The following is a 24,635-nucleotide window of genomic DNA, read 5'->3' as shown; positions in this document are numbered from 1 at the left end:
GGGCCAAGATGTTTCTGTAAGGGACAACACACAGAGACAGTAAGGTTGAAAGCATTCAACAGGGCCAAGATGTTTCTGTAAGGGACAACACACAGAGACAGTAAGGTTGAAAGCATTCAGCAGGCCCAAGATGTTTCTGTATGGGACAACACACAGAGACAGTAAGGTTGAAAGCATTCAGCAGGCCCAAGATGTTTCTGTATGGGACAACACACAGAGACAGTAAGGTTGAAAGCATTCAGCAGGCCCAAGATGTTTCTGTAAGGGACAACACACAGAGACAGTAAGGTTGAAAGTATTCAGCAGGCCCAAGATGTTTCTGTATGGGACAACACAAAGAGACAGTAAGGTTGAAAGTATTCAACAGGCCCAAGATGTTTCTGTATGGGACAACACACAGAGACAGTAAGGTTGAAAGCATTCAGCAGGGCCAAGATGTTTCTGTATGGGACAACACACAGAGACAGTAAGGTTGAAAGCATTCAGCAGGCCCAAGATGTTTCTGTAAGGGACAACACACAGAGACAGTAAGGTTGAAAGTATTCAGCAGGCCCAAGATGTTTCTGTACGGGACAACACACAGAGACAGGAAGGTTGAAAGCATTCAGCAGGGCCAAGATGTTTCTGTAAGGGACAACACACAGAGACAGTAAGGTTGAAAGCATTCAGCAGGCCCAAGATGTTTCTGTAAGGGACAACACACAGAGACAGTAAGGTTGAAAGCATTCAACAGGGCCAAGATGTTTCTGTACGGGACAACACACAGAGACAGTAAGGTTGAAAGCATTCAACAGGGCCAAGATGTTTCTGTATGGGACAACACACAGAGACAGTAAGGTTGAAAGCATTCAGCACGACACAACAATAATCAATAATACACAACAATAATAATACACAACACAACAACAATAATACACGACACAAAAATAATCAATAATAGACAACAATAATACACAACACAACAACAACAATATTACACAACTAAACAATAATCAATAATACACAACAACAATAATACACAACGAAACAATAATACACTAAACCACAAGGCCACTACGTGCTAGAATTCGCTAGCAATGCACAGTGCAGAATATCAAGACAAGCAAAACAGCATAACGAAATGATCATTGTTTTGAGACAGTTCTGTTCGTCCATCCAGTGCCGTTTCTTTCCGGACACAGACTAAAACCTAGTCCTGGCCTAAAAAACAGCAAGCTCAGATCCCCAACGTAGCCTGAATGAAAACACGTACCCTTCGAGACAGTCATCGAACCTCTCTGTGGCCCTGAAGCCTATGATAGAGTAGATGACAGTAGCAGCGTAGACTGATGTGAAGCCATTGATGAAGGAGATGATCACGGCATCCTGCTCACAGTTGTTGCTGGAGAAACACAAGAGCGGAGTCCATTGAAGAGTCCAGATAGATGTGTCTATCACTATGTGTAAATATAGGATTGCGTCCCAAATGGGATCCTATTCCCTACTACATAGTGAACTCTTCTTGACCAGGTCTTATAGGGTTCTGGCCAAAAGCAGTGCTGTATGTAGTAGGGAATAGGGTCCCATTTGGAACGAAGTCGTCGATAACTCTTTGGTCACTTACTGTACAGAGTTGTAGCTGGAGAAGGAGATGAGACCTCCAGAGGCCAAGGCGAAAGAGTAGAAGACCTGGGCGCCTGCATCCAGCCAGGTAGACGGGTTCATCAACTCATTTAGCTAGGACAAGACAATCATCAATGTATACTGCCACACAACAAAGGGATCTCATACCTGAAAACATCTGAGAAACTTTGATTTTGGGGTTGAACTGTAACTTTGAGAGGAAATACGTACATCAGGTGTGAAGAGGAACTTGATTCCATCCAGAGAACCTTTGAGAGTCAGTCCTCTGATCAGGAAGATGGTGAGGACCACGTATGGCAGAGTGGATGTTACGTACACTGCCTGTGATGACAGAGAGGGTAGAATCACCTTGTCATCGATGAGGTGAACTAAGCACTGCTTTCTCATCCAATAAATAACACTAAAATGTGAAATAAATACCATGTTGTGGAAAACACTTCCAACTAAGTCTAGAATCCTGTCTGAACGGAACCAGAAGAGATGGTGTATTGTACCTTGCCAGTGGTCTCAATGGGACCGGGTATTGTACCTTGCCAGTGGTCTCAATGGGACCGGGTATTGTACCTTGCCAGTGGTCTCAATGGGACCGGGTATAGTACCTTGCCAGTGGTCTCAATGGGACCGGGTATTGTACCTTGCCAGTGGTCTCAATGGGACCGGGTATAATACCTTGCCAGTGGTCTCAATGGGACTGGGTATTGTACCTTGCCAGTGGTCTCAATGGGACCGGGTATAATACCTTGCCAGTGGTCTCAATGGGACCGGGTATCGTACCTTGCCAGTGGTCTCAATGGGACCGGGTATCGTAACTTGCCAGTGGTCTCAATGGGACTGGGTATCGTACCTTGCCAGTGGTCTCAATGGGACCGGGTATCGTACCTTTCCAGTGGTCTCAATGGGACCTGGTATCGTACCTTTCCAGTGGTCTCAATGGGACCTGGTATCGTACCTTGCCAGTGGTCTCAATGGGACCGGGTATAATACTTTGCCAGTGGTCTCAATGGGACCGGGTATTGTACCTTGCAAATGGGCTCAATGGGACCGGGTATCGTACCTTGCCAGTGGTCTCAATGGGACCTGGTATCATACCTTTCCAGTGGTCTCAATGGGACAGGGTATCGTACCTTGCCAGTGGTCTCAATGGGACCGGGTATCGTACCTTGCCAGTGGTCTCAATGGGACCGGGTATCGTACCTTGCCAGTGGTCTCAATGGGACCGGGTATCGTACCTTGGCAGTGGTCTCAATGGGACCGGGTATCGTACCTTGCCAGCGGTCTCAATGGGACCGGGTATAATACCTTGCCAGTGGTCTCAATGGGACCTGGTATCATACCTTTCCAGTGGTCTCAATGGGACTGGGTATCGTACCTTGCCAGTGGTCTCAATGGGACCTGGTATCGTACCTTTCCAGTGGTCTCAATGGGACCGGGTATCGTACCTTGCCAGTGGTCTCAATGGGACCGGGTATCATACCTTGCCAGTGGTCTCAATGGGACCGGGTATCGTACCTTGCCAGTGGTCTCAATGGGAGCGGTTAACGTACCTTGCCAGTGGTCTCAATGGGACCGGGTAACGTACCTTGCCAGTGGTCTCAATTGGACCGGGTAACGTACCTTGCCAGTGGTCTCATTGGGACCGGGTATCGTACCTTGCCAGTGGTCTCAATGGGACCGGGTAACGTACCTTGCCAGTGGTCTCAATGGGACCGGGTATCGTACCTTGCCAGTGGTCTCAATGGGACCGGGTAACGTACCTTGCCATTGGTCTCAATGGGACCGGGTTTCGTACCTTGCCAGTGGTCTCAATTGGACCGGGTATCGTACCTTGCCAGTGGTCTCAATGGGACCGGGTATCGTACCTTGCCAGTGGTCTCAATGGGACCGGGTATCGTACCTTGCCAGTGGTCTCAATGGGACCGGGTATAATACCTTGCCAGTGGTCTCAATGGAACCGGGTATCGTACCTTGCCAGTGGTCTCAATGGGACCGGGTATCGTACCTTGCCAGTGGTCTCAATGGGACCTGGTATCGTACCTTGCCAGTGGTCTCAATGGGACCGAGTATCGTACCTTGCCAGTGGTCTCAATGGGACCGGGTAACGTACCTTGCCAGTGGTCTCAATGGGACCGGGTATTGTACCTTGCCAGTGGTCTCAATGGGACCGGGTATCGTACCTTGCCAGTGGTCTCAATGGGACCGGGTATCGTACCTTGCCAGTGGTCTCAATGGGACCTGGTATCGTACCTTGCCAGTGGTCTCAATGGGACCGAGTATCGTACCTTGCCAGTGGTCTCAATGGGACCGGGTAACGTACCTTGCCAGTGGTCTCAATGGGACCGGGTATCGTACCTTGCCAGTGGTCTCAATGGGACCGGGTATCGTACCTTGCCAGTGGTCTCAATGGGACCGGGTATCGTACCTTGCCAGTGGTCTCAATGGGACCGGGTATCGTACCTTGCCAGTGGTCTCAATGGGACCGGGTAACGTACCTTGCCAGTGGTCTCAATGGGACCGGGTATCGTACCTTTCCAGTGGTCTCAATGGGACCGGGTATTGTACCTTTCCAGTGGTCTCAATGGGACTGGGTATCGTACCTTTCCAGTGGTCTCAATGGGACCGGGTATCGTACCTTTCCAGTGGTCTCAATGGGACCGGGTATCGTACCTTTCCAGTGGTCTCAATGGGACCGGGTATCGTACCTTTCCAGTGGTCTCAATGGGACTGGGTATCGTACCTTGCCAGTGGTCTCAATGGGACCGGGTATCGTACCTTTCCAGTGGTCTCAATGGGACCGGGTATTGTACCTTTCCAGTGGTCTCAATGGGACCGGGTATCGTACCTTTCCAGTGGTCTCAATGGGACTGGGTATCGTACCTTTCCAGTGGTCTCAATGGGACTGGGTATCGTACCTTTCCAGTGGTCTCAATGGGACTGGGTATCGTACCTTTCCAGTGGTCTCAATGGGACCGGGTATCGTACCTTTCCAGTGGTCTCAATGGGACTGGGTATCGTACCTTTCCAGTGGTCTCAATGGGACCGGGTATCGTACCTTGCCAGTGGTCTCAATGGGACCGGGTATCGTACCTTGCCAGTGGTCTCAATGGGACCGGGTATCGTACCTTGCCAGTGGTCTCAATGGGACTGGGTATCGTACCTTGCCAGTGGTCTCAATGGGACCGGGTATCGTACCTTGCCAGTGGTCTCAATGGGACCGGGTATCGTACCTTTCCAGTGGTCTCAATGGGACCGGGTATCGTACCTTGCCAGTGGTCTCAATGGGACCGGGTATCGTACCTTGCCAGTGGTCTCAATGCCACGAAGGCAGCAGACGTACAACAGCAGCCAGGCACACAGTAGACACAACACCATCCACCACTGCAGTCCTCCAGAGTCCCCAATGGATGTGGACGTGTTGAGTGTGTCTCTGTACCAGAAATAATCCACTGGGGAACTCCGGGCGCATTCTGAGACCAAACCTACAGAGGGCAGCAAAAACATTGTTTAACCCAAAGGCCAGTCCAGCAGCATTCTGAGACCAGACCTACAGGGGGCAGCAAAAACACTGTCAAGCCCAAATGCCAGTCCAGCAGCATTAGCCTGATATTGACTTCTGTAGATCCAGCTAGATGCCTCATAAGATAAGGACCCTGAACATTTCATCATTAGACCCCTTTTGAGGTCTTAAAAACATTTGAGAAAATTTGATTTTGTAGTTAACAGTGACTTTAAATCCATGCAGAATATGAACATACCTGTCAGGTTGGCATTGACAGGACACTGACTCCATGGCAGAGGGTTCTGGAAGGAGTTGAAGAAGTACCACATCACCCAGGCGATTATAGTGTTGTAGTACATACCCACCAGGAAGGAGACTAACAAGGAAGCGATGCCTGTAGGACACAATCATTCCAGATATCACCACATATAAGTGGTGCCCGAGGCCAGAGGAGGCTAATTGGAGGAGCAATAGAAGGATGGGCTCATTGTAATGGATGTCATGGAATTGATGGAATGGAGTCAAACATGTGGTTTCCATATGTTTGATGTGTTTGATTCGATCCATGTATTCCATTCCAGCCATTACAATGAGCCCATCCTCCTGGGCCTCTGGTCAAAATAGTTCACTATGTAGGGAATAGGAGGCCATTTTGGATGAAGGCCATAAGAAGGAGAAGATAGATACTCTACAAATATGATAACGTCACATCGAAGACCGCAGAACTTTCTTTTTTTTGACGTCGGACGTTTAACTACATACTTCTCTAACAACAGTATGCAGGGTTTTCTACTGTTTCTGTTGGACCCACCAACACCAGTCAGATGTGGGTTAATGGCCGTCCACACTCCCACACTGCCACTCCTGAGGCGCTGTCCGATAGCAAACTCCAGGTGCAGCAGTGGAATCCCCTCCAGAACCAGCAGGATCAGGAACGGGATCATAAACGCTCCTGGGAATGTGAGATATAAAAATAGGAATGACAGGTATCATAAAAGCCTGATTCCAGATCTGTATGTACTGAAGCCAACTTCTGGTATCAGGCTATTAAAGTCAGTAAAGTACACACACAAGGTCATCACGCTGCTGTTACCCCCTTTGGCCATTCAACCCCTGAACAGTCTTTACTCTGTCTCCACGGCAACAAGCATGTTTTTATTCATCACTGCCACAGTTATTATTATACTATTTCTATTTTTTTTAAATTACCATTCTCATTTTTTTTTATTTCACTAGTCCTGCAATGTTGGAGCTCGAAACTTAATATTTTCACTGTACCCTGCAATCACACCTCCAACACTGTACATGTGACTATTAAACAATCTGAACCTGAACAACATATAAGGGCATAGGGGGAGACTCAAATGGAGACACAGGAGCGAGATGGTTGAGCTCCGATATTTATTATAACAAAAGGGAGTAGGCAAACGGCAGGTTGGGGACAGGCGAGAGCTTATAAACCAGGTCCGAGTCCAAACAGTACCAGGGGATAGGTAGGCTCGAGGTCAGAACAGGCGGAGTGGTCAGGCGGGTGGATTCAGTGTCAGGACAGGCCAGGGTCAAAACCAGGTGGGCTAGGAAAGAACCAGAGACTGGGGAAAAAGATAGGAGCTAGGAAAGAAACAGAGACTGGGGGAAAAAATATAGGAGCTAGGAAAGAACCAGAGACTGGGGGAAAAAAGATAGGAGCTAGGAAAGAACCAGGACTGGGGGAAAAAAGATAGGAGCTAGGAAAGAAACAGAGACTGGGGGAAAAAATATAGGAGCTAGGAAAGAAACAGAGACTGGGGGAAAAAAGATAGGAGCTAGGAAAGAAACAGAGACTGGGGGAAAAAATATAGGAGCTAGGAAAGAAACAGAGACTGGGGGAAAAAAGATAGGAGCTAGGAAAGAAACAGAGACTGGGGGAAAAAAGATAGGAGCTAGGAAAGAAACAGAGACTGGGGGAAAAAAGATAGGAGCTAGGAAAGAAACAGAGACTGGGGGAAAAAAGATAGGAGCTAGGAAAACCGCTGGTTGACTTGACAAAACAAGACGAACTGGCACAGAGAGACAGGAAACACAGGGATAAATACACCGGGGACTAACGGGGAAAACAGGTGACACCTGGAGGTTGGGTGGAGACAACAACAACAGAGGGAGTCCATGCAACTTAATATGTGACTTGTTAAGCACATGTTTTACTCCTGGACCTATTTAGGCTCCTTGACATCACAAAGGGGTTGAATTCGTAAAAGTTCTAGAACATCATTGCACTTTGACATTGTGGAGTATTGTGGGTAGGCCAGTGACATAAAATCTAAATTCAATCCATTTTAAATTCAGGCTGTAACAAAACAACATGTGGAAAACATCAAGCGGTGTGAATCCTTTGTGAAGGCCCCGTAAGTACAGCAGATACACTGACTTGTTATATGAAGGGGTGTGAATCCTTTGTGAAGGCCCCGTAAGTACAGCAGATACACTGACTTGTTATATGAAGGGGTGTGAATCCTTTGTGAAGGCCCCGTAAGTACAGCAGATACACTGACTTGTTATCAACAACCAGTTCTGGTCGAATTGGACCGATTTACAAGTTTTCTCACTGAAAAATGTAGTTCATTTAATCTGATTGTCATCAGGTTCCTTTGTCCACACAGGACATCTGAACACACAACATTCATTTTGATGATTTTCATTACATTTTGGGGGTTTTATTTAACTTTTGTACACCTGTGGTGTTCCCGGGTCAAAAATGACCGGTCATTAGAAATGAATAGGTGAGAATACAATTAGTGTATAAAATTGAGTTCAGGCACATGCCCATTCATCAGATGGACACACTTCCTCTCCCAGACCCCCACATGCATGTGTGTTTGAGCACTCACACACACACACACACACACACACACACACACACACACACACACACACACACACACACACACACACACACACACACACACACACACACACACACACACACACCTCACTCCCCTTCTTGGCTTCCATGGCAACCCCCACGTGAACCTTTCCCCAATAGAATCTTTCCCCCAGGGGAACCACACCTGTTGGCATTCTCACAAACAATCTCAACATTGTTTCAATAATATATAGAACTTTTCTCACAGCTCTGGTATATAAAGCTTTTTTGAGGCCTTGCTCACAATTCATTCTGTGGCAGCACAATGACCAAACGATATACTGTATGTGAGGCTCTTGATCATATATTTGATCATGACACTGGTGAGGAAGAGAGATTCCTTGTTGAACTTTGACACAAAGTAGTCTGTGATAAATAGCACAATATGTTTCATCTGAGTATTTGTTATAGTCAAAATAATCCATAAATTATGCTTTTTTTTACTCAACGAGTTGTATGAGCTCAGGTCAATGAGGCCTACAGGCCATAAATAGCAAATAGAAGTTCAAAACTTGTAATGTTCACAAGAACGTAAGTTGATAAAAAGATCTAACACAACATTAGGTGATAATATATGGATTATTATGGATTTATAATCAGCTATAATGGGACCGGGAACACAGAACTAATTAACATGAAGAGAACACAACAGGAGGGTTAAACCAGTAGCAGTTTTTTAAATTAATCCCTGATCTGAGTTTGAATTTGTTTCTAAAACAATGGAGCAACAGCACTACATTTGATCTAGGTTAAAAGTCAATAGTAAACTTAGCTTATCAGAATAGTTCAATTTAACTAGGATTATTCTAAAACTACGTTAAAAGTTTTGGGCAACATGATTAAAACCACTACAGGATCGGTGTCCCCCCCACTGGACGGTTGCGCTAACGTGGGCTAATGCGATTAGCATGAGGTTGTATGTAACAAGAACATTTCCCAGGACATGGACATATCTGATATTGGCAGAAAGCTTACATTCTTGTTAATCTAACTGCACTGTCCAATTTACAGTAGCTATTACAGTGAAATAATAGCATGCTATTGTTTGAAGAGAGTGCACAATTATGACCTTGAAAATGTATTAATAAACAAAATTAGGCACATTTGTGCAGTCTTGATACAACATTTTGAACAGAAAAGCAATAAATGCAATGGTTCATTGGATCAGTCTAAAACTTTGCACATGCACTGCTGCCATCTAGTGGCCAAAATCTAACATTTGCCTAAGCTGGAATAATACATTGTGATCTTTCTCTTGCATTTCAAAGATGATTGAACAAAATAAAAAAATAAATTGCATGTTTTTTGTCTTTTGTATTATCTTTTACCAGATCTAATGTGTTATATTCTCCTACATTAATTTCACATTTCTACAAACTTCAAAGTGTTTCCTTTCAAATGGTATCAATAATATGCATATCCTTGCTTCTGGTCCTGAGCTACAGGCAGTTAGATTTTGAGGTATGTCATTTTAAGAGTTAACTCGTGTCGATGCAACCCACCCGGAGGTGTGTTTCCTTCATTGTGACATCATGGAGTGGTCTAATTGTCTGCCACGACCTCTTTATGGACATTTGAAATTCTTATATGACATATTACTGCTATATGATTATAGTATTGTATGATATGATGAGTGCTCATCGTTCTTTATCAATGTAACAATCATCAATGTCAATAGCCCTGCCAAGATGGAACAACATGCTATTTTTACACTTTTCCCTTTTCCCAGTACTTTAGACCAGAACCCTATGGCACCCTATTCCCTATATAGTGCACTACTTTAGACCAGAACCCTATGGCACCCTATTCCCTATATAGTACACTACGCCTGGTACAGAGAGCCTGTTATGGAGAGCCTGGTACAGAGAGCCTGTTATGGAGAGCCTGGTACAGAGAGCCTGGTCCAGAGAGCCTGGTACAGAGAGCCCGGTCCAGAGAGCCCGGTACAGAGAGCCTGGCCCAGAGAGCCTGGCCGGGGGCTGGGAGTAACCTCTGAAAGTCCAGTCCCCCATCAAGAGTATCCATGTGACAGCAGCTAAACAGAGCTAGATAAGGTGGTGGTTGTAAACGGAGTGGGGGGTGTAAACGGAGTGGGGGGTGAAAATGGGGTGAGGGTGTAAACGGAGTGGGGGGTGAAAACTGGGTGAGGGGTGAAAATGCGGAAGGGGAGATCAATGGAGTGTTAACAAGACAATACTATCTAAAAGTAAACTGTAGGCCCATTACAATCTCCACATCTATCTAAACGTTTAGTCTCATTTATAATCTCCACATCTATCTAAACGTTTAGTCTCATTTATAATCTCCACATCTTTCTAAACGTTTAGTCTCATTTATAATCTCCACATCTATCTAAACGTTTAGTCTCATTTATAATTTCCACATCTATCTAAACGTTTAGTCTCATTTATAATCTCCACATCTTTCTGGTTTTGACCTGGAGTGTTTAACCCAGGTGTTCCCAAACTTTTTCTGACCTGCGACCCCATTTTTAACATGTTGATACTTTTTGATATTCTATGACAGTTTATTACAAATCAGTCTGACAGTACTTTTGACAGTATTTCAGTCTGAAGACAGTATGGTTTGAAGTGACTGAAATTACATCAGAAAGGTAGTGGGAAGTTCAGAAGACCATCAGGCAATAATTTGGTATGATCGTCTGTGTAGAAAATAGCATCATCACTGTGGGCATTGTAGATGGAAACAGAAGACAAATACTTTTGTTGCCTCCCCCCCGGAATAGACAGTGAAATGTAACTAATACAACTCTCAAGGTTAGGGAAGACACGACATAGCTGAAGATGAACAGCCAACGTTACGTAAACACTCGAACACGACTCAGCCATTTGAACTTGACTTGTATTTGACTTAAAAAAATGAATTACAACCGTGCCGCTACAATCTATAGCTGATAGGTGTCCTCACTAAGGAAACATAAACATGGGTGTGTCTATACAGGGTCTCCACAGGTCTTACACGTGTTACATCATCGATAGCCTACATAGCTGCCCTCGTTGATCTCTGCCTGACTGAACTGTGGTCATATTCATTAGAACACACTATAGAAAAACGTACCAAAACCTTTTTGCAACCGACCACACAGGAAACAAAACGTTTTTGCAACCGACCACACAGGAAACAAAACCTTTTTGCAACCGACCACACAGGAAACAAAACGTTTTTGCAACCGACCACACAGGAAACAAAACCTTTTTGCAACCGACCACACAGGAAACTAAACCTTTTTGCAACCGACCACACAGGAAACACAACCTTTTTGCAACCGACCACACAGGAAACACAACCTTTTTGCAACCGACCACACAGGAAACACAACCTTTTTGCAACCGACCACACAGGAAACAAAACCTTTTTGCATCCGACCACACAGGAAACACAACCTTTTTGCAACCGACCACACAGGAAACACAACCTTTTTGCAACCGACCACACAGGAAACACAACCTTTTTGCATCCGACCACACAGGAAACACAACCTTTTTGCAACCGACCACACAGGAAACACAACCTTTTTGCAACCGACCACACAGGAAACAAAACCTTTTTGCAACCGACAACCGACAGGAAACACAAAGACAAACGGAACTCCTATATTAGCTTTTTATTGTTATTTTAGAACAAATATTTTTTAGATTTTAGATTTTTGGAGGGAGGGGGGGGGGTGTTAGTGGAATTAAATAATTCCTCTAATATACTCATTAATTAAATTCAATCTGTCTATTTATAAGAATTTGTAAGATACTTATTAACATAAAATTGACAGGATACAGTCTTATTAAAATTAGATAATAGTGTTTATTCTCGGAGCACGCTGCCATTTGATCATTAACACAGGTTTATATACAAGATATGACATCATAGGTTACAGAATAAGTCTCCTTGTCCTGACAAATAGAAAACAGGTTCAAAAGTTCATTCCAACTTCACAGGGCACTCACATGACACACAATATAATCAATTATCCTGAAGGCTCACTATAATTTATTACCACTTTAGCAGACAACTCAAGATAATGGAAGACCTAAAAAGTTACCCACAGCCTTATCTAAACATCTCAGGGCTAAGTTGGGTCAGTTCAACCATAGTTTAATGACCCTTTCTGCTTACTTTATAACCCACAACACAAATCTCTTTTCACCAGGCGTGCAAAGTTCAATTAGTTATAGTTTTATCTAAAGCTAGGAATTGTTTTAATTATTAATTAACAAAATTCCTAACAGGGGGTCAGTTTTAATAGTGCAGATTCGGTTGTAAATTCCATCAATGTAATTGTCTGCATCATTTCCAATCCCCTATATATATATTTTTTGTATATATACACTGTACATACATACATATCTTTTAAAAATATATTTTCCTTTATTATTTTCTCCTAACCCTACCCACCCCTCTCCTAATTAGAGTAAACTAATGGACAACAACACTTATGCTTCTACTTCCAGTGTCACGTTCCTGACCTGTTTTCTGTTGTTTTTGTATGTGTTTAGTTGGTCAGGGCGTGAATTGGGGTGGGCATTCTATGTGTTGTGTTTCTATGTTGGGTTTATGTGTTGCCTGATATGGTTCTCAATTAGAGGCAGGTGTTTGACGTTTCCTCTGATTGAGAACCATATTAAGGTAGGCTGTTCTCACTGTTTGTTTGTGGGTGATTGTCTTCCGTGTCTGTGTATGTCGCACCACACGGGACTATTTCGTTTTCGTTCGTGTTTGTAGTCTGTTCCTGTTCGTGCGTTCTTCGTGTTATTATGTAAGTTCGTTTGTTTAGGTCTGTTGACTTCGTTTATTGTTTTGTAGTTTGTTCAAGTGTTCATAGTGTTTCGTCTTGTTAATAAATCATTATGTCTACATACCTCGCTGCGTGTTGGTCCGATCCATGCTCCTCCTCGTCTGAGGAGGAGAACGACTTCGACAACCGTTACATCCAGCTTATACATACTATATACATGTTACGGACACAGTATATTTTACAATAGTTTTTGGCTAAGAATATTATTATATTATTGTTTAATTGACTATGACTTTTCAAATCACCCAGCAGTGCAGAGTTAGCTCCAGGTAAATGTTGTCCTTCTTCAACCATTCCTGAACCTGCGTCCAGAAACAAGCTACATATGGACAGTACCAAAACAAGCTACATATGGACAGTACCAAAACAAGCTACATATAGACAGTACCAAAACAAGCTACATGTGGACAGTACCAAAACAAGTTACATGTGGACAGTACCAAAATAAGCTACATATAGACAGTACCAAAACAAGCTACATATGGACAGTACCAAAACAAGCTACATATAGACAGTACCAAAACAAGCTACATATGGACAGTACCAAAACAAGCTACATATAGACAGTACCAAAACAAGCTACATATGGACAGTACCAAAACAAGCTACATATAGACAGTACCAAAACAAGCTACATATGGACAGTACCAAAACAAGCTACATATAGACAGTACCAAAACAAGCTACATATAGACAGTACCAAAACAAGCTACATATGGACAGTACCAAAACAAGCTACATATGGACAGTACCCAAACAAGCTACATATGGACAGTACCAAAATAAGCTACATATAGACAGTACCAAAACAAGCTACATATAGACAGTACCAAAACAAGCTACATATAGACAGTACCAAAGCAAGCTACATATAGACAGTACCAAAACAAGCTACATATAGACAGTACCAAAACAAGCTACATATGGACAGTACCAAAACAAGCTACATATAGACAGTACCAAAACAAGCTACATATGGACAGTACCAAAACAAGTTACATATAGACAGTACCAAAACAAGCTACATATAGACAGTACCAAAACAAGCTACATATGGAGAGTACCAAAGCAAGCTACATATAGACAGTACCAAAACAAGCTACATATGGACAGTACCAAAACAAGCTACATATGGACAGTACCAAAACAAGCTACATATAGACAGTACCAAAACAAGCTACATATGGACAGTACCAAAACAAGCTACATATAGACAGTACCAAAACAAGCTACATATGGACAGTACCAAAACAAGCTACATATAGACAGTACCAAAACAAGCTACATATAGACAGTACCAAAACAAGCTACATATGGACAGTACCAAAACAAGCTACATATAGACAGTACCAAAACAAGCTACATATGGACAGTACCAAAACAAGCTACATATGGACAGTACCAAAACAAGCTACATATGGACAGTACCAAAACAAGCTACATATAGACAGTACCAAAACAAGCTACATATAGACAGTACCAAAACAAGCTACATATAGACAGTACCAAAACAAGCTACATATGGACAGTACCAAAACAAGCTACATATAGACAGTACCAAAACAAGCTACATATAGACAGTACCAAAACAAGCTACATATAGACAGTACCAAAACAAGCTACATATGGACAGTACCAAAACAAGCTACATAGACAGTACCAAAACAAGCTACATATAGACAGTACCAAAACAAGCTACATATGGACAGTACCAAAACAAGCTACATATGGACAGTACCAAAACAAGCTACATATGGACAGTACCAAAACAAGCTACATATGGACAGTACCAAAACAAGCTACATATGGACAGTACCAAAACAAGCTACATATAGACAGTACCAAAACAAGCTACATATGGACAGTACCAAAACAAGCTACATATAGACAGTACCAAAACAAGCTACATATAGACAGTACCAAAACAAGTTACATATAGACAGTACCAAAACAAGCTACATATGGACAGTACCAAAACAAGCTACATATAGACAGTACCAAAACAAGCTACATATGGACAGTACCAAAACAAGCTACATATAGACAGTACCAAAACAAGCTACATATGGACAGTACCAAAACAAGCTACATATGGACAGTACCAAAAAAATGATCTAATGATTCTGTCTCTTCGCAGCAAAATCTACAGAGTTGGGATGGTTATATGGGGGATACAACCATCCCAACTCTGCAAATTTTGCTGCGAAGAGACCGAATCAGAATCAACTATTTTTTATTAAAATTTCAATAATTATACAAAATTCTTGCAACCAATAAAATTGTATATATATGGGGGATACAATAATAAAAAAATAGTTGATTCTGAATCAATATACACTGCTCAAAAAAATAAAGGGAACACTTAAACAACACAATGTAACTCCAAGTCAATCACACTTCTGTGAAATCAAACTGTCCAATTAGGAAGCAACACTGATTGACAATAAATTTCACATGCTGTTGTGCAAATGGAATAGACAAAAGGTGGAAATTATAGGCAATTAGCAAGACACCCCCAAAAAAGGAGTGATTCTGCAGGTGGTGACCACAGACAACTTCTCAGTTCCTATGCTTCCTGGCTGATGTTTTGGTTACTTTTGAATGCTGGCGGTGCTCTCACTCTAGTGGTAGCATGAGACGGAGTCTACAACCCACACAAGTGGCTCAGGTAGTGCAGTTCATCCAGGATGGCACATCAATGCGAGCTGTGGCAAAAAGGTTTGCTGTGTCTGTCAGCGTAGTGTCCAGAGCATGGAGGCGCTACCAGGAGACAGGCCAGTACATCAGGAGACGTGGAGGAGGCCGTAGGAGGGCAACGACCCAGCAGCAGGACCGCTACCTCCGCCTTTGTGCCAGGAGGTGCACTGCCAGAGCCCTGCAAAATGACCTCCAGCAGGCCACAAATGTGCATGTGTCTGCTCAAACGGTCAGAAACAGACTCCATGAGGGTGGTATGAGGGCCCGACGTCCACAGGTGGGGGTTGTGCTTACAGCCCAGCACCGTGCAGGACGTTTGGCATTTGCCAGAGAACACCAAGATTGGCAAATTCGCCACTGGCGCCCTGTGCTCTTCACAGATGAAAGCAGGTTCACACTGAGCACATGAGCACGTGACAGATGTGACAGAGTCTGGAGACGCCGTGGAGAACGTTCTGCTGCCTGCAACATCCTCCAGCATGACCGGTTTGGCGGTGGGTCAGTCATGGTGTGGGGTGGCATTTCTTTGTGGGGCCGCACAGCCCTCCATGTGCTCGCCAGAGGTAGCCTGACTGCCATTAGGTACCGAGATGAGATCCTCAGACCCCTTGTGAGACCATATGCTGACACATGCACATTTGTGGCCTGCTGGAGGTCATTTTGCAGGGTGCTGGCAGTGCACCTCCTTGCACAAAGGCGGAGGTAGCGGTCCTGCTGCTGGGTTGTTGCCCTCCTACGGCCTCCTCCACGTTTCCTGATGTACTGGCCTGTCTCCTGGTAGCGCCTCCATGCTCTGGACACTACGCTGACAGACACAGCAAACCTTTTTGCCACAGCTCGCATTGATGTGCCATCCTGGACGAACTGCACTACCTGAGCCACTTGTGTGGGTTGTAGACTCCGTCTCATGCTACCACTAGAGTGAGAGCACCGCCAGCATTCAAAAGTGACCAAAACATCAGCCAGGAAGCATAGGAACTGAGAAGTTGTCTGTGGTCACCACCTGCAGAATCACTCCTTTTTTGGGGGTGTCTTGCTAATTGCCTATAATTTCCACCTTTTGTCTATTCCATTTGCACAACAGCATGTGAAATTTATTGTCAATCAGTGTTGCTTCCTAAGTGGACAGTTTGATTTCATAGAAGTGTGATTGACTTGGAGTTACATTGTGTTGTTTAAGTGTTCCCTTTATTTTTTTGAGCAGTGTATATATATATCTATATATATATATATATATATATATGGGGGATATATATACAATTTTATTGGTTGCAAGAATTTTGTATAATTATTGAAATGTAAAAAAAAAAAAAAAATGTTTTGCGTGTCAGTTCATAAACCATGTGCCATGAAATCAGTACATCGAAAATCTCTTCCCAACTATTTTGCAACCTATATGGCACAACTTTTTAAAATCCTTTTAAAAACGTTTTTATTGTTTAATTTTGTCTGGCTTGCCGTTTCAAATAAAAAACTTTTTTTTTTGCTTAAATAATTACAAAAAACAGGTCACTAGGTTTAGGCAAGACCATAAGTAAATAGGTAAACTGGGATATGACTAAAGAGTTAATCAGGGTAAACTGGCATATGACTAAATAGTTAATCATGGTAAACTGGGATATGACTAAAGAGTTAATCAGGGTAAACTGGGATATGACTAAATAGTTAATCAGGGTAAACTGGGATATGACTAAATAGTTAATCAGGGTAAACTGGGATATGACTAAAGAGTTAATCATGGTAAACTGGGATATGACTAAAGAGTTAATCAGGGCAAACTGGGATATGACTAAAGAGTTAATCAGGGTAAACTAGGATATGACTAAATAGTTAATCAGGGTAAACTGGGATATGACTAAAGAGTTAATCAGGGTAAACTGGGATATGACTGAAGAGTTAATCAGGGTAAACTGGGATATGACTAAAGAGTTAATCAGGGTAAACTGGGATATGACTAAATAGTTAATCAGGGTAAACTGGCATATGACTAAAGAGTTAATCAGGGCAAACTGGCATATGACTAAAGAGTTCATCAGGGCAAACTGGGATATGACTAAAGAGTTAATCAGGGCAAACTGGGATATGACTAAATAGTTAATCAGGGTAAACTGGGATATGACTAAAGAGTTAATCAGGGTAAACTAGGATATGACTAAAGAGTTAATCAGGGTAAACTGGGATATGACTAAAGAGTTAATCAGGGTAAACTGGGATATGACTAAAGAGTTAATCAGGGTAAACTGGGATATGACTAAAGAGTTAATCAGGGTAAACTGGGATATGACTAAAGAGTTAATCATGGTAAACTGGGATATGACTAAAGAGTTAATCAGGGCAAACTGGGATATGACTAAAGAGTTAATCAGGGTAAACTGGGATATGACTAAATAGTTAATCAGGGTAAACTGGGATATGACTAAAGAGTTAATCAGGGTAAACTGGGATATGACTGAAGAGTTAATCAGGGTAAACTGGGATATGACTAAAGAGTTAATCAGGGTAAACTGGGATATGACTGAAGAGTTAATCAGGGTAAACTGGGATATGACTAAAGAGTTAATCAGGGTAAACTGGGATATGACTAAAGAGTTAATCAGGGTAAACTGGGATATGACTAAAGAGTTAATCAGGGTAAACTGGGATATGACTAAAGAGTTAATCAGGGTAAACTGGGATATGACTAAAGAGTTAATCAGGGTAAACTGGGATATGACTAAAGAGTTAATCAGGGCAAACTGGGATATGACTAAAGAGTTAATCAGGGTAAACTGGGATATGACTAAAGAGTTAATCAGGGCAAACTGGGATATGACTAAAGAGTTAATCAGGGCAAACTGGGATATGACTAAAGAGTTAATCAGGGTAAACTGGGATATGACTAAAGAGTTAATCAGAGTGATTTTCCCCACAAATAGACAGTTTTTTTGTTGTTGTTGCTAAATCTTATCTATTTTAGCTAACTTTCTATAAAAATGTATTGTAGTAAGATAAGTCATTTATTTTGCGATATGTTTAGAGAGTTTGTCCACATCACAATCAGACCATTACAAAGTAATTTAAAAGTTGTACTTTTTAGCAATCCAGTAATATGGTACACTTATCATAATTCGGGTTTTAACACACAGAGGGTAGAAAAAGTATCTAGATCCTCTATGAGGCTGTGGAAGGATTCAAATTGTGGATTTAAAAGAAAATATGAATCATCAGCATATCTTTGTTTTTAAAGCCCTGGATTTAAAACCCCTTGATGTTATTGTTGGTTCTGATTTTAACTGCTAACATTTCAATGGCCATAATAAATAGATATGCCGATAGTGGACAACCTTGTTTTACTCCTCGTGACAGTTTAACACGTTCTGAGAAGTAGACATTATTTACTGTTTTACACCCAGGGTTACTATACAAAACTTTAAACCATTTTATAAGAGATTCTCCCAAAATTGAAATATTCCAGGCATTTATATGTAAATTCCAGTTGTACTTTATCAAAAGCCTTTTCAAAGTCAGCTATGAAAACCAAGCTTCTTGTCTTATATTAACTCACATTTTATCATCCATGTAAAAAATGTCCAATATCCTCGCCCACGTGGAAATTCTGTAAGAGTAATGTATATGCCAATTATTTGCTGATTTTTCATATTTTTAAGTTCTTACATTCGAAATGGATTATGATTGAAATGATCTCACAACCGAACCTGAAGATTTCAGTGATAAAGGTAAATCCAAAGTGCACTAGCCTTGACCTAAAGGTGTGTCCTGGCCCACCGATTAGGAAATACTAGTGTTGACTAATGTTGATTAACACTTGTGTTGGAGGGACACAGAGTTGACTAACTCTGGTGTTGAGGGATACAGGGTTGATTAACTCTGGTGTTGAGGGACACAGGGTTGATTAACTCTGGTGTTGAGGGATACAGTGTTGATTAACTCTGGTGTTGAGGGACACAGTGTTGATTAACTCTGGTGATGGAGGGACACAGTGTTGATTAACTCTGGTGTTGAGGGACACAGTGTTGATTAACTCTGGTGTTGAGGGACACAGTGTTGATTAACTCTGGTGTTGGAGGGACACAGTGTTGACTAACTCTGGTGTTGGAGGGACACAGTGTTGATTAACTCTGGTGATGGAGGGACACAGTGTTGATTAACTCTGGTGTTGGAGGGACACAGTGTTGATTAACTCTGGTGTTGAGGGACACAGTGTTGATTAACTCTGGTGTTGGAGGGACACAGGGTTGATTAACTCTGGTGTTGAGGGACACAGTGTTGATTAACTCTGGTGTTGGAGGGACACAGTGTTGACTAACTCTGGTGTTGAGGGACACAGGGTTGATTAACTCTGGTGTTGAGGGACACAGTGTTGATTAACTCTGGTGTTGAGGGACACAGGGTTGATTAACTCTGGTGTTGGAGGGACACAGTGTTGATTAACTCTGGTGTTGAGGGACACAGTGTTGATTAACTCTGGTGTTGGAGGGACACAGTGTTGACTAACTCTGGTGTTGGAGGGACACAGTGTTGACTAACTCTGGTGTTGAGGGACACAGTGTTGATTAACTCTGGTGTTGAGGGACACAGTGTTGATTAACTCTGGTGTTGAGGGACACAGTGTTGATTAACTCTGGTGTTGAGGGATACAGGGTTGATTAACTCTGGTGTTGAGGGACACAGTGTTGATTAACTCTGGTGTTGAGGGACACAGTGTTGATTAACTCTGGTGTTGAGGGACACAGTGTTGATTAACTCTGGTGTTGGAGGGATACAGGGTTGACTAACTCTGGTGTTGGAGGGACACAGGGTTGACTAACTCTGGTGTTGAGGGACACAGTGTTGATTAACTCTGGTGTTGAGGGACACCGTGTTGATTAACTCTGGTGTTGGAGGGATACAGGGTTGACTAACTCTGGTGTTGGAGGGACACAGTGTTGACTAACTCTGGTGTTGAGGGACACAGTGTTGATTAACTCTGGTGTTGGAGGGACACAGTGTTGATTAACTCTGGTGTTGAGGGACACAGTGTTGATTAACTCTGGTGTTGAGGGACACAGTGTTGACTAACTCTGGTGTTGAGGGACACAGTGTTGATTAACTCTGGTGTTGAGGGACACAGTGTTGATTAACTCTGGTGTTGAGGGATACAGGGTTGATTAACTCTGGTGTTGAGGGACACAGTGTTGATTAACTCTGGTGTTGAGGGACACAGTGTTGATTAACTCTGGTGTTGGAGGGACACAGTGTTGACTAACTCTGGTGTTGAGGGACACAGTGTTGACTAACTCTGGTGTTGAGGGACACAGTGTTGATTAACTCTGGTGTTGAGGGACACAGTGTTGATTAACTCTGGTGTTGAGGGACACAGTGTTGACTAACTCTGGTGTTGAGGGACACAGTGTTGATTAACTCTGGTGTTGAGGGACACAGTGTTGATTAACTCTGGTGTTGAGGGACACAGTGTTGACTAACTCTGGTGTTGGAGGGACACAGAGTTGATTAACTCTGGTGTTGAGGGACACAGTGTTGATTAACTCTGGTGTTGAGGGACACAGTGTTGATTAACTCTGGTGTTGAGGGACACAGTGTTGATTAACTCTGGTGTTGGAGGGACACAGTGTTGATTAACTCTGGTGTTGGAGGGACACAGTGTTGATTAACTCTGGTGTTGAGGGACACAGTGTTGATTAACTCTGGTGTTGGAGGGACACAGTGTTGATTAACTCTGGTGTTGAGGGACACAGTGTTGATTAACTCTGGTGTTGGAGGGACACAGTGTTGATTAACTCTGGTGTTGGAGGGACACAGTGTTGATTAACTCTGGTGTTGGAGGGATACAGGGTTGATTAACTCTGGTGTTGAGGGACACAGTGTTGATTAACTCTGGTGTTGAGGGACACAGTGTTGATTAACTCTGGTGTTGGAGGGACACAGTGTTCATTAACTCTGGTGTTGAGGGACACAGGGTTGATTAATGTGCAGGCCTTTGTAATCACAGACACTACTGTAGATTTGTTTCATCAGTTGGGTTAGAGCTGGGTTGGAACAAAAGCCTGCACATTCTCAGCTCACTGGAGTCGCCGAATGTGCTGTACTGTATGTTGGAGAAATGTAGTTGTTTTACTCTCTGCTTCTATCTGTGGGTCTTGAAATGAACAGTTCCCCCTGCAGGGGTCATATTCATTACAACACACTGTAGAAAAACGTACCAAAACCTTTTTGCAACCGTCCACAAAACAAGCATTTCTTATTGGACATGTTTAGGTCGTCTCTCCCTGTTTCAAGCCATATTCTTCCCTTCGCTGTGTAATTAACTTGACCACCTGTGAACCACAACATACCCAGTATGAAGTGACCAATAGTCGAAGTGAGATTCACTATATTTCTATTACGTAATAACTCTGTGCCTCAGTGGCATTAAGTCGGTGCTTTGATGTTATTTGGCAGTACGTCCAACCGGCCTCCAAACCGCAGACCACATGGTAACCACGCCAGCCCAGGACGTCCACATCTGTCTTCTTCACCTGCTGGTGTGAGACGAGCCGCACAGACAGCGGATGGAAACGGTGGGTTTGTTGCACAACTGAATCATTTCTACATGAACCTGTTGATGCTATAAAATACTGTGTGTTTAGTCACAACGTCTGTTCACTATTCACACATACAGTACAACAGTGTTAGATCATAGTTCACCTAAAATCACCCTAAATGGTGGTAGTAAACTCATCATAACGCTTTCTGTTTTTATGAGGGGTGTTTTTAACTGGGCGCTTTTCCCTGTCTCCTCTCCCAGAGAGATAATGTACTTCACTGTAAGACTATCCTCTCAAATGTATTTTGAGGGATAAAACTTGCCAAACGAGATCAACGAGGACTTAAATGTTTTGCATAGCCAGCTGTGAGATATATTTGTATTTTTTTAAATATATATAAAAAAAAAAAAAAAAAAATCTGTAATTTAATTTCACATTTTTAGAATGAGTGTTCTTAGCTAGAATCATTGGTAATAATCTACACAACATCTGGCCCTTTTATCCTTTAACTGAAATCTCTGAATTTCCATGACTGAATAACTATCTGTTTATATGGATCAACTAGTGTTAGAGTACAAACACGTTCCTCTCTTTTAAGATATTGTTTTACAGCTCTATGTGATTTCTACAGTTCCAATATGAGAAAGCTCCAGAAATGTAGTTATTGACACATTTCACACTCTTGAAATGAATCGCTCTGTTACAGTTACCTGAACCATTCCTACAGTAGGAGTCATTACAGTAGTCATATGTACGAGTCATTACAGCATGTCATATGTAGGAGTCATTACAGTAGGGCCTATGTAGCAGTGATTACAGAAGTCATGTGTAGGAGTCATTACAGCATGTCATATGTACGAGTCATTACAGTAGGCCTATGTAGGAGTCATTACAGTAGTCCTATGTAGGAGTCATTAAAATAGTCCTATGTAGGAGTCATTACAGTAGTAATATGTACGAGTCATTACAGTAGGTCCTATGTAGGAGTCATTACAGCATGTCATATGTAGGAGTCATTAAAAGTAGGGCCTTTGTAGGAGTCATTACAGTAGGGCCTATGTAGGAGTCATTACAGTAGGCCCATGTAGGAGTAATTACAGTAGACCTATGTAGGAGTCATTACAGTAGGTCTATGTAGGAGTCATTGCAGTAGGTCTATGTAGGAGTCATAACAGTAGGGCCTTTGTAGGAGTCATTACAGTAGCCCTGTGTAAGAATCATTACAGTAGGCCTATGTAGGAGTCATTACAGTAGTCCTATGTAGGAGTCATTACAGTAGTCCTGTGTAAGAGTCATTACAGTAGGCCTATGTAGGAGTCATTACAGTAGGACCTGTGTAGAAGTCATTACATTAGGCCTATGTAGGAGTCATTACAGTAGTCCTGTGTAAGAGTCATTACAGTAGGTTTATGTAGGAGCCATTACAGTAGTCCTGTGTAGGAGTCATTACAGTAGGGCTATGTAAGAGTCATTACAGTAGTCCTATGTGGGAGTCATTATTGTGCAGACCTAAGTGTAATCAACCAACCACAATAAAATACAGTGGATCCACATAAAAATGTATTACTTTCAGCGTTCGTTCTTCTACTACACCCTCACCCTTAACCCACACAACTCTCCAAGGGCTGGTTTCCCAGACACAAAATAAACCTAGTCTTGGACTAAAAAGCACTGTCAATTAAAATGCCCCATTAAACATGTTATATTGTCCAGGACTGGGCTTAATCTGTGTCCGGGAAACCAGCCCCAACTGTATAGCATAACCTACCTCCTCCATGGCTCTGACACAGGTAAGGGAACCTCCACACGTTCCCCAGCCCCACACAGAAGCCCACACAGGTCAGCATGTACTGGGTCTTGTTGTCCCATTTGGGCCTGTCCCCAGCCTCCTCTTTCTCCATCCTTTCCAGCTCCTGGTGGGACGGGATCCGGTCATCCAGACCTGGGTTGGGCAGCTTGGGGAATCTCATGGTGGCCGGCTGGCAGGCTGTGGGGATCAGGAGGAGATCAGGTATCAGCCTAGAGAAAGCAGGTAATATCCACTAGGTATCTGCTGCTCATCAGGTATCAGCCTAGAGAAAGCAGGTAATATCCACTAGGTATCTGCTGCTCATCAGGTTTCAGCCTAGAGAAGACAGGTAATATCCACTAGGTATCTGCTGCTCATCAGGTTTCAGCCTAGAGAAAGCAGATAATATCCACTAGGTATATGCTGCTCATCAGGTTTCAGCCTAGAGAAAGCAGGTAATATCCACTAGGTATATGCTGCTCATCAGGTTTCAGCCTAGAGAAAGCAGGTAATATCCACTAGGTATCTGCTGCTCCCACAACAAGAGATGTTTCCTGAGTGGGTAGTCGTCAGTCACAGAAAGAGACAGCAGAGGTGTGTGACAGTCACTTGTGCCCTTTAGTCTTTCTTTGTCTCCCTCTCTCTCTCTCTCTGTTTCTCTCTCTGTCTCTGTCTCTCTCTTTCTCTCTCTCTCTCTCATGTGCTGTCACTCTTTGTGTGGCGGGAATGAGTGGTACTGGCAAGCTCACCTTTTACCCATTGGTATCTGTGGTGCCATCTCTTGACCTGGTGAT

General features: G+C 42.9%; 1 protein-coding gene across 1 annotated transcript; it reads right to left on the bottom strand.

The window, feature by feature from the left end:
* Window positions 1-593: 593 nt before the first annotated feature.
* On the bottom strand, window positions 594-24,424 carry LOC120042385 (sodium-dependent neutral amino acid transporter B(0)AT1-like; the record flags this gene model as incomplete). Its single annotated transcript, XM_038987222.1, has 9 exons — window positions 24,337-24,424; window positions 23,821-24,071; window positions 5,931-6,071; window positions 5,376-5,513; window positions 4,918-5,099; window positions 1,834-1,944; window positions 1,604-1,716; window positions 1,253-1,381; window positions 594-624 (listed from the first exon to the last, which is right to left on the bottom strand). Coding segments are annotated over exons 2-9 (1,047 nt in total), but the record flags the coding sequence as incomplete, so codon positions are not given.
* Between the last annotated feature and the right edge of the window lie 211 nt (window positions 24,425-24,635).

The sequence above is a fragment of the Salvelinus namaycush genome, unplaced genomic scaffold (assembly GCF_016432855.1).
Source record: "Salvelinus namaycush isolate Seneca unplaced genomic scaffold, SaNama_1.0 Scaffold667, whole genome shotgun sequence".
NCBI lineage: Eukaryota > Metazoa > Chordata > Actinopteri > Salmoniformes > Salmonidae > Salvelinus > Salvelinus namaycush.
The sequence above is the reverse complement of the archived record's forward strand: the minus strand, read 5'-3'. Positions and strand labels throughout refer to the sequence as shown.